Source organism: Delphinapterus leucas, chromosome 14 (assembly GCF_059928025.1).
Source record: "Delphinapterus leucas isolate spDelLeu-1000000601 "Yukka" chromosome 14, BTC_Dleu_Yukka2, whole genome shotgun sequence".
In the NCBI taxonomy this organism is placed as follows: Eukaryota; Metazoa; Chordata; class Mammalia; order Artiodactyla; family Monodontidae; genus Delphinapterus; species Delphinapterus leucas.
The window spans coordinates 38,341,216-38,357,058 of NC_143142.1; the positions used below are offsets into that span (position 1 = coordinate 38,341,216).

Sequence of the window (15,843 nt, forward strand, 5' to 3'; positions counted from 1 at the left end):
CTATCTATTGCTCTAGCCACCTAATTTGTCTTCCGATGTGGCACTCCACTCCATTGATGAAAAGCCTTCAGTAGTTCTCCTAGGGGAATTCTTTAACAGAGCTTGGGCATTCCATGAAAGGAACCTCTTCCCTACTCATTTTCTTGGACTTAGTATTCTATCAGTAATACCTATAATTTCTGTGTACCTTGTGCTGTTTCTTACTATATCTTTGCTCTAGTCTCTCTTTGCTGCATATTTCCAACTTTTCAGACTTACTAGAAGTCCACTAAGATCTGACTCCTTCCTACCCATGCTACATTATATTCATGGTAAGAACCTGTGCATATCTCCATTGTGATTTAAATTTACATAATTACTTTAAAAAAAAATCTTTCATGTGTCTGTTCTTCCTTACAGAGTTTGCGCTCCTTGGGGGCCTAGTCTTACTCATTTTTAATCCTCATTACCAAGCACAGGGACTACCATATAATATATAATGATAAATACTATTTATCAAAGAAATATCCTTGGACTTTATAAAATGTATTTTGATTGTTTCAGAGGTTTTCTTTCTGGTTTTCCTTTTATTTCCATATGGTAGACTGCTTGATTAATAAAATATTTTATTTTTACTTCAATCCTGCCTGTTTCTAAAAATGATTTGAAAGAAGTTTTATAAAAGTAGAAGTTATTACTGGATGGGACAATTAAAGTAAAAACAAATTTTAAATTGATAATGGGAAGAAACCATTAGGTGAAAATTCTAGGCTAATATAGTTATATTAAATTTGAGCTAAGTTAAAGAATTCTTATCTGGTGAAATAAAGCATTACCAATTCATTAAGAGAGACTTTTTTTCTTGACAGCAAATATGGAAAGGGAAGGGATTCAACACACAGTTTTTTCTTTGTATGAGAACAAGTTTGGGACTTGCCTTATGCAAGACCAAGTAATTTCCCCTTTTTTGATGGCTGTCTTTACCACTTAAAAAGTTGTATTTTAAGCCTAATTTCCCTTTAATCATTGAAACATTTTAGCCAACTTATTCAGTGCCTGTTACAATCCAGGATTAGATATGAAGTTCATGATTCTTAACCTCAAGGATAGACTAGTTGGGGAGAAAGTAGGTAATCTTACATTTAGTGTGATCGGGTATACAAAGTACATACTATAGACCAGAAATTTTGAATATGAGTTGTATATTAGATCATACTGTAGGATTATTGTTCATTTTTCTAGATGTGATTGCGATGTTATGGTTATGTGGTAGAATGTCCTCATGAGAAAATGGCATGCTGAAGTGACTGCAGCTTACTTTCAGATAATATGGTGACAGTGTAAGTGGGGGGGGGCACACACAAATGGTAACATTTTCATAGTGTGTGAACCCTTCAGCTTCCTCTGCAATATTTCATAATAAAAAGTTGGAGAACAGAAGAATAGACGAAGTGGGGAATGGATGACTATTCAGTAAACGTTATTGAGACACCTGGCTATCCAACTTGGGAAAATCATAAAGGCAGCTTCCTACCTCACATTGCACAGAAAAGAGATGAATTCTAGGTGGATTAAAACTCTAAATATAACAGTAGAAGAAAATAAGAGACTTTTTATAATCTTGGGATGGGAATCATCTTTCTAAACAAATTACATACCCAAGAAGGATTCATAAATTTAACAACATAAAAATGAAAAAAAATTGTATGGCTAAAGAAAACCATGAACTTGAATTGCTGTGGCAAACTGATAGAAAATAAAAGAAGAATTCGACCTAATTGGAGTTGTGAATAATGTGAATAGGAAAATAACAGAAGAAATAGAGATTTCCTGTGTTCATGAAGAATTATTCAACAAGTGATAGGGAAAAGCAAATTGCCTTTTTCCCCTATCAAATTGACCGAAAAAAGATTGGTGACAGTTAGTGTTGGTGAGGATTTGCATAAATGAATTTGGTGGGGGTTTGCATAAATGTCTCTAAATGCTAAATGAGAACTAAAAGTTACAGAAGCCATTATAGTATGGCCCAGTTTCTGTAAAAGTAAATTTTATGTAAATGCTTATGTTTGCATATAAAATGGTCTAGAATATCCCCACATGCCTGGAGGAGCGTTAGAAAAGGGGACTTTTACCTTATTTATACACATACAATAAGAGTATAATCTTTTAATACCAATTATAATGTATCATTTTTTTCAGTTTCATTGAGATATAATTGACATACAACACTGTAAGTTTAAGGTGTACAGGATAATGACTTACATAAGCTGTGAAATGATTACCACAGTAAGTTTGTTAACATCAATCATCTCATATGTATACAAAAGAAAAGAAAAAAATGGCTTTTTTCTCATGAGAACTTTAAGGATCTAGTCCCTTAGCAGTTTTCAAATATACCATACAGCAGTATTAACTATAGCCATCATGTTGTACATTACATCTCCAATACTTACTATCTTATAATTGGAAGCTTGTGTTTTTTGAGCACTTTTATCCATGTAATTTCTTGATTTCAGTTTTGTGGCTTATAGTGACTTCAGGATCTATATGCATGGATCAGAGGTTAAGCTGTATAATGGCTTAGAGAATCAGAAATGTCCAAGTGACAATTTCTGTTACCGTGCTCTTTTATAAATGTTAAGGGTATCATTCAGGGAAAGCTGAAATTGTTATGCAAGCTATTAACAGGAATTGGTGCAGATAGCATCCATAGTAGGTTTTCAGCATCTAGAAATTTCACCCTTTGGCTTAATAATAATAATAAACATGTTTTTGAAGTGTTAAAAGTGAAAATTTATCATTTTATTCCTATTGTCTTTATAGATTTTTGATGAAATTGAGTCACGAAACTGTAACCATTGAATTAAAGAATGGAACACAGGTCCATGGAACAATCACAGGTATGGAGGTTGTACTGTGTTTATAACACTTTTTATTTCCTATCTCTTTCACCTACAGGCCAGACTTCTTTGGTTAATGAATGTTTTATATAGTACAAATCTCATTCCTTTTGTCTGGATTATTTCACTGACCTTCTTATTTAAGCCTCACCTTAAGTTCTTATGCTAAGACCAGACTGGATTCCCCAGGTTATCCTATGTGTGACCACTGTTTTCCTGCTTTATGCCTTTTCTACTTTTGCCTGTACGTGTCCCCTGGAATGTTGCATCTTACAAAACACATATTACTTGTATCAGAATTTTGTGTCCCCTGTTAGATTGTAAAGTCCTTGAAGATAGAGGATGGAGTTTCCATGTCTGATTATCCTGGGTAAAAAATATGTGGGAAATGGGAAGGGGGTGATGAGGAACCATAATTTTATCTAAGCATAACATATTAGTGTATTATATTTGTCTTTTTTCTTAGGTGTCTAACTCTTTGATGATATTGTATGTATGATATGTAGTTTTATATTTAAAGCCACGGTGATTCTTCACTAATAGTAGCTGCTGCCCCAAAAAAGGGCAAATTTTTAAAAGAATTGATGAAAGAAAATGCTATCTTAGCATATGGTACCATTCTACTCTCTGAAATATTTAAATTGTAAATTTATAAATAATTTTTTAACATGTAGATCCAGCATCTGAGTAAACAAGAGAAATATATAGTATTAAACTGATAATATTTGTGAGTCCACCAAAACTTTGCAACACCAATTGCTATGAAAGGAAATCTGTATAGTTTAAGGCTTTGATACAGTCTGATCGTATCTGAGGAAATGTAATTTCTGTCCTGTTAAAATTCCGTGATTTTAAACAGTGATTTAGTCTGCTCTTTTCTGAGCTCTGTGTTGCATGTTGTAGAGGAAGCAGAGTGTTTTTTTTTTTGTTTTGTTTTGTTTTTTTGCCGTACACGGGCCTCTCACTGTTGTGGCCTCTCCCGTTGCGGAGCACGGGCTCCGGATGCGCAGGCTCAGCGGCCATGGCTCACGGGCCTAGCTGCTCCGCGGCATGTGGGATCTTCCTGGACCGGGGCATGAACCTGTGTCCCCTGCATTGGCAGGCAGACTCTCAACCGCTGTGCCACCAGGGAAGCCCTCTTCCTGCTTTTTAGGAATTCAAAATCTAGTGATGGAAGACACTCACAAAAGTAATATAATGTAAGGTTTGCCTCACATACAGTAGGCACTTAATAAATGATGTCCCAGGAGGAAAATTTAGTAAATTGGGGGAGCAAAATCTAGTAAAAATCCAATTCCCTCCCGCAGTGACAACCACTGTTTCAAGTTCCTTATATCCTGAATATATATTTTAGTCCTCACAATAGGGATAATCATACTATCTACCATAAGGACATTGAGGATTAAACTGAAATGCCTTAGCATGCAGTTCCTGGAACATAGAAAGAGATCATAAATCTTTTGGTTTTTTTTCCCCTCTTCCTCGTTGTATCAAGTTCCCCAACAAGATGGAATGTATCAAAAGTATATTAATTTTGGGAAAGAAGAGTACAGAAGATTAGTAAACAACAAGCTAAGGAAAAATCTAGCGAAGGAAAGATTTCTGATTTATACAGACATCATTACCAGTTGTAGAACAGATAATACTCTTCTATAACATGGTACTAACAGTGGCTTGATAGATTAATTGGTTGCCTTCCTTATTATGCTAATAACTGCCCTCTTTTTTCCCTCCAGGTGTAGATGTCAGCATGAATACACATCTTAAAGCTGTGAAAATGACCCTGAAGAACAGAGAACCTGTACAGCTGGAAACACTGAGTATTCGAGGAAATAACATTCGATATTTTATTCTGCCAGACAGCTTACCTCTGGATACACTTCTCGTGGATGTTGAACCAAAGGTGAAGTCTAAGAAAAGGGAAGCTGGTAAGTTTGAAGGATTATAAACATTTTTGTGTCTGGCGTATTTATGCCCTAATCCGCTATTCAAAATATGTTTATATTTGCAAACAACACGGGTTGGTTGGTTTGTTTTAATTGCCTCTACTTGCCATGAGTACATATAGTGTTTCTTACAGTTCCTGGTATTGCTATTCAAAAGACTGATGTTGTTCTTACTTCCTGTCCCTTTGTGCATGGCCTGGTCCCCTAATCCCTGCACACTTTGGAAAATTTGGAGATTGAGTCTTATTTTTTTTAATAAATTTATTTATTTATATTTATTTATTTTTGGCTGCACTGGGTCTTTGTTGCTGCGTGCGGGCTTTCTCTAGTTGCTGTGAGCGGGAGCTACTCTTCATTGTGGTGTGCGGGCTTCTCATTGCAGTGTTTTCTCTTGTTGTGGAGCACGGCCTCTAGGCGTGCAGGCTTCAGTAGTTGTAGCATGCGGGCTCAGTAGTTGTGGCTCACGGGCTCCTAGAGCACAGGCTCAGTAGTTGTGGCTCACAGGCTCAGTTGCTCCGAGGGCTGTGGGATCTTCCTGGACCAGGGATCGAACCCGTGTTTCCTGCATTGGCAGGTGGGTTCTTAACCACTGCTCCACTAGCGAAGCCCAGAGATTGACTCATTATACCTGATATTCTGAAATTTTTTCATGACTTAGCATTTTGTCCACTGTTGTTCTGGGTACTTGGTGGACCCTTTCAGTATGGATATTCTTGCCATTTAGAGCTAAGAAATTTACTTGTGTAATGATAAATTTCTTCTGTTTTGCTTGTTCTGTTCTTTCTTCCAGGAATTCTTAATAATTGGATCTTCTGACTGATTCCTTCTGAGTCTTTTCTTTTATTTTTCCTCTCTCTTTGTCTTTTATTCTGTACTTGGTGTTGTTTTCTCTGGTTTTTCTTTTTATTTGATCTCTTAGTTTGGTCTTTATGTTGAAGGTTTTACTATAGTATCTTGCATTTTGGCCATCTGTTTAAGAAGGACTCTGAAAAGAGAACTTCTGGGAATGGAGGCTGGACTCCTTAGAGGGTGGGTTCAAAGTAAGTTGGGTTCCCCACTGAGGAGACCTAAAATTTCAGGATCTGGAAGTCTTTTCTGGAGCTGGTTTTCTCAGAAAAAGATTCTAGTCACCTACTGTGGGAGATATATGTCTGGCAGCCAGCATTATAGGAGAAGGGCAGGAGAAAGGGGCTGATATTAAACAATGATTTTGAGGCTTTTCCTTCCACTCACACTAAGAAATATATTGTACTTTGCATCATGACCTATTCATACATATAAATGAAACAAAAGCTTCAGGAAGAATTTAGTCTTAATACATGCAGATGCCCTTAAGCTTCCTATCCTATTCTCTTTCAGTTAAAAAAAAAAAAAATTCAGGTTGTAACACAGCTTGAAAAACACTGACTTGATCCCCCTGTTCCTTCCCTCCAGCTCTGTGACTTTTGCTGCCATCCACTTTGCAGGTGTTTTCAAATCCGAAGCCTTTCTGCCTCAAGGTCTTTGGGTTAATTTTATCTTTTCTCTCCTACCTACCTGTCAGGGAAATAATCATTAGCTTTGCAAGGTGGGGAAGAGGACTAGGCAATCTACTGCCCTGCATAAGGATTGTCAACTTCCCCCCCGCTGTTTTCAGCCCCCTGCCTCCTCATCTACCCCTGGCTTCCAAGGTCCTAGGTCTTTTAGAAGTTATTCTTCCTTTACTAAACATTTGTAGTTTTCTGTCTATTTTCTGACTTAAAAAATTGTTGAAATCTTTCAACCACTGTGTTTTTTCAGCATTTGTTTTTTCCCCCTTATGGATATTTGCCATTTTTATTCCTTTTCTATCATGAATAGTACTTCAGAGGGAATTGGAGATAAGTGTGGTTAATCTGCCTTGTTTTAAGAGAAGTGCTAGACTTACTCTGTTGCTTTGAATGGTAAGACTAGGAACAATTGGTAGAAATGTCAAGATTTTAAAAATATTCATAGATGTCTGAAAATGAAAAGTTCACAGCTAGGATGACCAGGTAACAAGGATATTGCTACTGGATTAAAGTACTAGGTTATGATTGGATCAGATGACTTAAGATTCTGAAAAGTCATGAAGTTATTACTTGATGTAATATATTTTAAGTTTTCTTGGCATGAATTAACTAACTTGGATTCTATACAGTAACAGAAACATCTGGTGCATAGTGTTTGTGTTCTGTTCCGTTAGTATTATATCTTATTCATCTTGTGTGAGGTTCAAATCATTTGTATTTTATTTTGTGGTGAATTTGAGGCACGATACAAAGAAAAAATATTTTAAAACTTTATGAATTTCTCAGTAAATAAAGTCAAATGAAACAAATATTAAGGTATTAGTAGGCCATCAATTCTTGGTTCTGTATGGTAAACTGTTGGGAAAGGGTGACTGAGGTTACATTTGAGAGAAGCTGAATTAAACTTTTCTTTACTGTAGGTGCTGTTTGTGGTGGCCAGGTAACATCAGCACAGAAGAGAATTTCCTTTACTTTGTTCTTCTCTTCCCTCAGTTGCAGGAAGAGGCCGAGGCCGAGGAAGAGGAAGAGGACGTGGCCGAGGAAGAGGAAGAGGGGGTCCTAGGCGATAATATCTCTCAAGACTACTATTTCAAAGTAGTAGGTATTATGGGATATTTTCTGTACAGGTTTTGTTGTTTATGGCAGGCAAGGAAGAGGAAGAGGACATGGCCAGGGCAGAGGAAGAGGGGGTCCTAAGCGATATTGTTTCTCAAGATTACTGTTTCAAAGTGATAGGTACTATGGGATATTTTTTGTACAGGTTTTGTTTGTTTATAACAGACGAAGAAGAAGACATGGCAGAGGAAGACTACGTGGCTAAGTTAGAAGATGGTGCCTAAGCAAATCGTGTCTCTCAAGATTATGATTTTAAAGTGATCGATGCCCCGGGTGCTTTTTTGTACAGGCTTTGTTTGTGGCAGTTTTTAATAAACATAAATGTAGGACAGAGTTGTCTATTGACTATATCATATTAAGTTTTAATAGTTCATATATATATTCATGATACAAACACAGTAAGAGCTAAGCGTTACTACTAGGCAGTCTCAGAATAATTCCAATCTTAGATCAGGCTTTTAATTTTTTGAACTAAAATATTTCTTTTATGAATATTTGTAGAATATACACCTTTTTATTTCACATGCACTGACTATGCGTTTTGTTTTTTTTAACATCTTTATTGGAATATAATTGCTTTACAATGGTGTGTTAGTTTCTGCTTTATAACAAAGTGTATCAGTTATACATATACATACGTTCCGATATCTCTTCCCTCTTGCGTGTCCCTCCCTCCCACCCTGACTATGCGTTTTATTGTTTTACCTTAACTCCATTCTGTGGAACCTTCCTACAAGTGAAATAAGTTCTTTTTGGTACCTCAGAAACTGAAGTCCTATGGAATTAGGTGTAAAATTGATTCTCCTTTCCTGAGTTTTATTCCGTGGAGACTTAGGTTCTTAGTAAAAGGTGATGATCATCTTCTAAATTAAGGAGTCATTGCTTTTTTTGTCATTGTTAATGGTTTTTTGGTTTTATTTTACTTTTTTGGGGCCACACTGCAGGGCAGGTGGGATCCTAGTTCCCTGACTAGGGATTAAACCCATGCCCCCTGCATTTGAATTGAGGCATCTTAACCACTGGACCATCAGGGAAGTCCCTGTTTTACTTTTTTAATAGGTTCTTAATAGAATATAGTTTTTTTTGGGGGGGGGTTAATTTTGTTTTTGGCTGCGTTGGGTCTTCGTTGCTGCATGCAGGCTTTCTCTAGTTGTGGCGAGTGGGGGCTACTCTTCATTGTGGTGCATGGACTTAACGTTGCAGTGGCTCCTCTTGTTGCAGAGTACGGGCTCTAGGGTGTGTGGGCTTCAGTAGTTGTGGCTCGCGGGCTCCAGAGCGCAGGCTCAGTAGTTGTGGCGCAGGGGCTTAGTTGCTCCGCAGCATGTGGGATCTTCCTGGACCAGGGCTCAAACCTGTGCCACCTGCATTGGCAGGCGGATTCTTAACCAAATACTTTTTACAAGTAGTCCTTTAAGAACAAATGGAAGAAGACCTACTTCTTTGCCAAAAACTGGATTCTTTCTGATCATTAATAAGGATTTTTTAAAAATTGTTTTAATTGGTTAGATTTAGAGAACAATACTTCTCAGTATATAGTTTCTTACAAAGCTTGCTCCTGTTTATATACTAAGGAAGCTAACCTAACTGAGGATTGAACTAGATCTGTGTTTTCATTTAATCATGTATGAGGGTTGGTTTGTTTAATGAGAAGGGAATGTTCTGCAAAGACTGTTTTCAAAAAAGGAAGTTTAGGCCTTGTAGGGAAGTTAATGTAATTGAGATGGCAAGAGCATTTGTGTGTGGTATGTGTATATGTGTATCTCATTCTTTTCCATCCTTTGTTGGTGCTCCTATTAATTGAATGCAAGCAGAAGGCAAGGGAACACAGTGATGCATCAAGGTGGAGAGATTTGAAGGGGACAAACAGAAAAGCACAAGTAATGAGTAAACAAATGTAAGTTGACTCCTGCCCTCCTGGAGCTTATAGGCTAAAAGGGAAACAGAGTTAGATATACATTGATACGTAATTGCAAATTGTGAATACTCTGATAAGGAATACTTTGTATTATCTTGTCTGTTTTAAAAGCAGTGGAGGCTCATATTGATTTTAAGTCGAATGCCAATAACAAAGGATTTTTAAGCGTGCCTCGGGGTCTTAGTTCTCAGACAACGGGTGGAACCTGTGCCCTCTGCAGTGGGGGCTCAGAGTCCTAACCACTGGACCGCCAGGGGAGTCCCCTGACTGTGTCTTACTTTGTGAATTTTAACATCTAGAAGTTTGTAGTGTGAAACCAGTCTAGTAACACTGTTTAAATGTAAGGCTAAACCCTAGTGGGTACTAGATTGAGTTTCTCAGCTTTAATAATAGGCAGTTATTTTATCAGCAAAAGTGAATTTATTTGAGAATAGCCAGAAGAATTGCAATTTGGCATATACAAACTATGGCAGGCCATAGGCAAATCCAGAGAACCAGGAAAGGGAGCTTGCTTTTATAGGGCATGTGGGTGGGGACCTTGGGAGGGGCAATAATAAGCAGAGTCCTTTGCAGGAAGAGGCTTCTCATTGGTTGGGTGACTATAGTTTCTGATTGGCTGGGCTGCCCTTGGGAAAAGAGACGTTTTCTTCTTGCTGGATAGCAAAGTAGGCATCGCCTTCCTGTCCAGATGTAGGGCCACGTCTCTTCCTGTTTGAAGTAATTGGGTTTGCAGTGAAGCTGGCCAGTTGGACAGCAGAACTTTCCTTATCGTCTTGTTCCCTCTGGTTTTGCAGGGGAGGCTTCACCAGGTGTGTGTTATTATAAGAAGCAGTAGTAATGCCTTCTGTTTTTATGTTTTTTGGGGTTTTTTTGTTTTTGTTTTTGTTTCTGGCTGTGCCACTCAGCTTGTGGGATCTTAGTTCCCCAACCCTGGGATCGAACCCAGGCCCTCAGCAGTGAAAGCACGAAGTCCTAACCACTGGGCCGCCAGGGAATTCCCAGTCTGATATCTTTTAGAGCTTAAGATTTTATTTGTGAATTTGTTTAAAGAAATTTATTGTGAGTTTAAACAGAAAACTGTAAGTGAAATAATAGAGAAATTGTATTTCACAACATGTTTTAATCTACTATAATTAGGTTGGTTAAGCAAGGATGGCTTAGTATTTTGAAATGTATTATGTTCAGCAGTCAAAATGCACACAATCTTCTATAATAGATATCAGAATAACGCTTAATAACACAACACTCCTTCCTGAAAACCTAAAATGGACTTTCCTCATCATGTTAAGGAAGAATTTTCTATCTTAAACCAACAGCAGACATTTCTAGAGACATTCCAATTAAAACAACAAAAGAATATATCTGATATTGGTCTTTATTTAATGTGAAAATTCTTGTGAATCCACAAAATAAGAGGTATACTTATGAGAAGGAAGAGAAATTTTGCAGTATTACTATTTTCTCTGCAGCAACATGGTAGTATTCAATTTATCTGAACCAGTTTTACAGTTCTGTGTATTTCCTATATTTTGAGTAAGGTCAGTATATAATATGAGATTCAGTTTACAAAAGAATAATAGTAAAAGCTCTAGATGTCAAATGCAGTAGATTCTTGTTATTGATGATAGTTAGGCTCTATAAAGTTGCTGTGAACCCTGAATTAGTGAATAGTGAACCATTGCTCCTAGGAGGAACACAGATTCTCTGTGTATGAGTCTCTGGTCATGGCATTTTCATCAGCTCATCAATGCATAACCTCGTTTTATGTGTGTTTTCTGTTTAAAAACACCTTATTTAGTACATATTGTTTCATTTACATTGAATTCGCAATCAACAGCACTGTGATGTATGCCTGAACAGAGTCTTTCTAAGACATGTATTTTTTCCAAATGCCACATCACAGCCTTCTTGCTTTATGGATACTAGATAGCACTATGCTTGGGGGCCATTTTAAACAACAAACTCACCACCCAAAAGCACAAAAGTACCAAAAAACTGTGGCACTAAATTGACCATGAAGGATGTTTGTCTACCGTATGAGACCTGAAACAAAAGGCACTGTCGCTTTATTCAGCCTCAGCCTAGAACAACCAGGTGGCACATCAGGTAACATTTTTTTGCTGCTCTAAAGCATGCATGGTCCATGCATGACCATGGAAGCACCAATAGTACTGATTTTGGAGTTACAAATAAATTTTAGCAAGGAAATGACTTCCCCAGTACAGAATGATTAATGATGATTGACCATACTTAACATATTTTGGTAAGATTATTCCGAAGTATTTTGTGTATTTTGTTACTATAGTGAGGGATATCTTATCCCACTATTTGAATTCTAACAATTTCACCTATTCTAAGATGGATTTTTAAAATATATTTTAATATCTCTGAAATTGAGATGCATCTTAAATGGTATAAATTTAGATTTGGTATCAAACTTAAATCATCAAGCATTTTTCTTTGTTAGTAGTACATACAATAACAAGTGCATCCAAAAATTGATGTCTTAGATTTGGTGAACTACAGAAATTATGGTGTGATTCATATGGCTCTCAAGTAGAGCCATACTCTACTTTGTCTTTAAAGGATAATATGCATTGTGAATCTGCAAGGAGAGTAAAGATTTTCCATGTTTCCTAGAACTTTGTAATTTTCTCCTCTTTGAGTGCTTCTGGAACAGTGGCAAAAATCAGTTCTAGCTTTTTAAAAATTCCTGAGCCATAAAATAAAAAATAGTACCATATTCCAGTGTAGGAAGACTGACCAGTGTAAAGATAGAAATTCTCTCCAATTTATAGGTTTAGTGCAATTATCTTGGTGAATTTTTAAGGAACTTCTTTACTGGCAGTATGTCAACTAATATGTACTTAATGCTTATTCTGTGCCCAGTTTTTCTGATTAATTTATAGATTTAATGAAATTGCCAAAAGGATTTTTTTAATGGACAATAACTGTTCCTCCCATTTGACAAATATTTGGGTACTAACTCTGCCAGGTTCTGTGCTAATAAGCCCTTTACATGTTATTTCTTTTTTTTTAATAATTTACCTTTTAAAAAAATTTATTTATTTTTTAATTTTTTGGCTGCATCGGGTCTTAGTTGCAGTACATGGGATTTTCATTGAGGCATGCGGGATCTTTTGTTGCGGCGCGTGGGCTCTTTGTTGCGGTGCGCGGACTTCTCTCTAGTTGTGGCATGCGGGTTTTCTCTAGTTGTGGCGCGCAGGCTCCAGGGCACGTGGGCTCTGTAGTTTGCGGCATGCAAGCTCTCTAGTTGAAGCTGAGCGAGCTCAGTAGTTGCAGTGCACAGGCTTAGCTGCCCTGTGGTACGTGGGAACCCAGGGATTGAACCCACGTCCCCTGCATTGGAAGGTGGATTCTTTATCACTGGACCACCAGGGAAGTCCCCTACACGTTATTTCTTTTAACCCTCGGAACAGCTCTGTAGCAGAAAGAAAACTTGTGCCCAGAGAGGTTAGATAACTGCCTAAAGTCCCAGTTAGTAAGCAGCAGAGCTAGAATTTAGATGCAAGTCTCTAAGAACCCTGTGTTTTTAACTGGTAAATTGGTTCCAATGTTCATTGTGAAGAAGGAATAGGCTGTAGGAGATTCATTATCTTTCTAGAAAGGAATTAGAAAGGTGTGGGAGAACTTAACCTTACTAGATACCAAACATTGTAAAATATTAAAACCAAAGGAAATTATCTTGATACTCATGCAGTTTTCAGCCAGATTTCATTTTTGGTTTATCAAGTAATTTTGTTTTTGTTTTTTTTTGCGGCACGCGGACCTCTCACTGTTGTGGCCTTTCCCGTTGAGGAGCACAGGCTCCGGATGCGCAGGCTCAGTGGCCATGGCTCACGGGCCCAGCCGCTCCGCGGCATGTGGGATCTTCCCAGACCAGGGCACGAACCCGTGTCCCCTGCATAGGCAGGCGGACTCTCAACCACTGCGCCACCAGGGAAGCCCTCAAGTAATTTTTTAATAGTGCTTATTGCTATGAAGGTAGAAGACCATTTGCAGTAGGTTAACAGGAATCTAAATTGAAAAACTTTAAGCAGGTTAAGATATGTCAGAAGTCTTAAATTTTTTTCTGTACTTTGATTCAGGATTCCATTTGAGAGTCCAAGGGAAAAACATTGACAGAATGCTCATTATATTTCTTAATTAAAAAGGAAAACAACCCTGTATGTCCAAAATTAGAGGAATGGTTAAATCACCTAAAGGATAAACCTGGAGTCACCAAACTTTTTCTGTAGAGGACCAGGTAGTAAATGTTGTAGGCTTTATGGGCCATATGGTCTCTGTCTCAACTATTCAACTCTGCTCAAAGCAGCTATAGGCAATATTTTTATAATAGTAAAAAATAAATAAGTAAATCCTAACTAAATGTCCAACAGGAAAAGAGTAAATTGTTTACGTATATAGTAAACTACATCACTGAAAATGAACTAGAGCTGCGTGTGTCAACATGGATGAGTCAGACAATATTGAGCAAATAATTTAAGTAGCAGAATACATATGTTATTCTATGTAAATACTGTGTAAATAAGGAAGATGTAAACTGTATTTAGGGATGGTGACGTGGCTAAAGTTTAGAGATGTAGATGTGTGTAAGAATGATAAATTCAGGAGAGCAGTCACTTCTGAGGGATGGAAAGAAGGAGGGGAGTGTGATAGCAGATGGGGATGCATGAATTTTAACTGGGTGATGTTCTGTTTCTCAAGCTGGCAGATGGGTATACTTAGGTTGAACCATATGAAATTGCTGATGTTTGATTGTCTTGACCTACAAAAACATTGATTTCATATCGTTCAGCTTACTATTTCTGTGCATTTTTTAATATAAAATGTTATATAATTTTTTTAACTGCTTGAAAATTTGGCTAAAGAAAAATAAATATTATTCAGCTACACTGTCTCTGAAAATGACATTGATGATTTTGGGCACAAGAGGTGGACATTTGCTATAATTATGTTTGGGTGATAAAAGTTAAAGCTTGTTAAGAAAATTTCAGATGCCCATCCACTGTCAGCCTGTGATGTATTGGTAAATGTTTTAACAATTTGTGGCATTTGCTGACTTCCTACCTTGGAAATTTAACCATTGCCATGCTGTTAAACAGCTCACAACATTTCTGAAATTTTGACAAACTGCCCTTTTACACTGGTATTACACACCCTGAACATCTCCCTACTCTCTTCAGCTCTTTTCTCTCTGTTGTGGTTTGAAGTATAACCATCTCATTGTTTATATCTGGATTGGTAAATTAGGCCTCTTTTGATATGGTCCTGACAGGATGAAGCTGCAGAATTGGAGGTAGATTTGGGAGTTTGTTGATACAGGTCCTGGGAGTTAGAGTGATGGGAATGGAAACCAATAACTCTAAGTGGTTCACAAGATCTTTCTTGCTAGCTCTCAGTTCTTGACTTCTGGACCAAATTTCCTCGAGGTCAGCTGTCCAGGGACCACCTATATTCTCATCCTCTTAATGCCTCTACAGTTTACACACCTTGCTACCTCTTGCTGCCTGTTTCAGCAACAGAGAAGCATATGGTCATACCTTTCACTTTAGTAAAGTTGTAAGTGTACCAAGGTCTATGTTAACATGTCTGTTGAAGCACAGAATGACAACAGAGCTTTCCTATATAGTATTTGAAAATTGTTTTGAATATGGTTTTTTTTTTTTGTTAAATATTGAAAGCCATATCCCTGAAGAATGTGGGGAAACTGGCTATTTGAGAATAGACACTGAGGATACATGAGAGAATGACAATAAAGACCCATAGGATGTAGACCTTTAAATAGTACTTCTTTCTAGTGAATACCTTGAGATAACTTGTAATAGATAACTAAATTAGTTGACTTGGTATAGAGAATTATATCTATGACACTGTTGGAAGATATTTTATAGTTCAAGTTAATATACTAGAATAGCTAATTCTAAGTAACTTTATTGTAACTTTCTCCAGATTTTAAACCTTATTTTTTCTGAAATTTCATTTTTGAGTCTTTGAATATGCTTGAATTTTTACTGACATTTGGATTAAAATAACCCAGCTTTATTGAGATGTAATTTACATATCATACAATTTACCCATTTAAAGTGTTCAGTTCAGTGGCTGTTAGTATATTTACAGAGTTCTGCATCCATCACCACAATCAATTTTAGGTTTCATTACTGCAAAAAAGATATCCCATCCCCCTTAGGCATCAACCTCCAGTCTCCCCCTGTTCCCCTATAACCCTAGCCAACCACTAATCTACTCTCTGTTTATAAATTTGCCTTGTCTAGATATTTCATATAAATGGAATCATAATGTGTGATCCTTTGAAACTGACTGACTTGGCACAGTGTTTTCAAGGTCCATCCAAGTTGTAGCATGTGTCAGTACCTCGATCATTTTATTCCTGAATAATATCCCATGGTATGGATATACCACTTTCTATTTATCCA

The 15,843-nt window shown here is 37.2% G+C and overlaps 1 protein-coding gene across 6 annotated transcripts in view; it reads left to right on the forward strand.

Moving 5' to 3' along the window:
* Positions 1 to 15,843, forward strand: part of SNRPD1 (small nuclear ribonucleoprotein D1 polypeptide) — a 49,831-nt gene that overhangs the window by 6,758 nt on the left and 27,230 nt on the right. For 2 of the 6 annotated variants that reach the window (XM_022586808.3, XM_022586804.3), the window contains exons 2-5: positions 2,803 to 2,879; positions 4,616 to 4,807; positions 7,348 to 7,452; positions 7,616 to 14,301. In XM_022586808.3, coding sequence (XP_022442516.1) covers positions 2,810 to 2,879; positions 4,616 to 4,807; positions 7,348 to 7,424 — 339 coding nt within the window. In that variant the 5' untranslated portion in view covers positions 2,803 to 2,809 and the 3' untranslated portion in view covers positions 7,425 to 7,452; positions 7,616 to 14,301. Of the gene's footprint in view, positions 1 to 2,802; positions 2,880 to 4,615; positions 4,808 to 7,347; positions 7,457 to 7,615; positions 14,302 to 15,843 lie in introns of those variants that run through there. The other 4 variants (XM_022586805.3, XM_022586807.3, XM_022586806.3 and 1 more) reach the window with 4 other exon arrangements.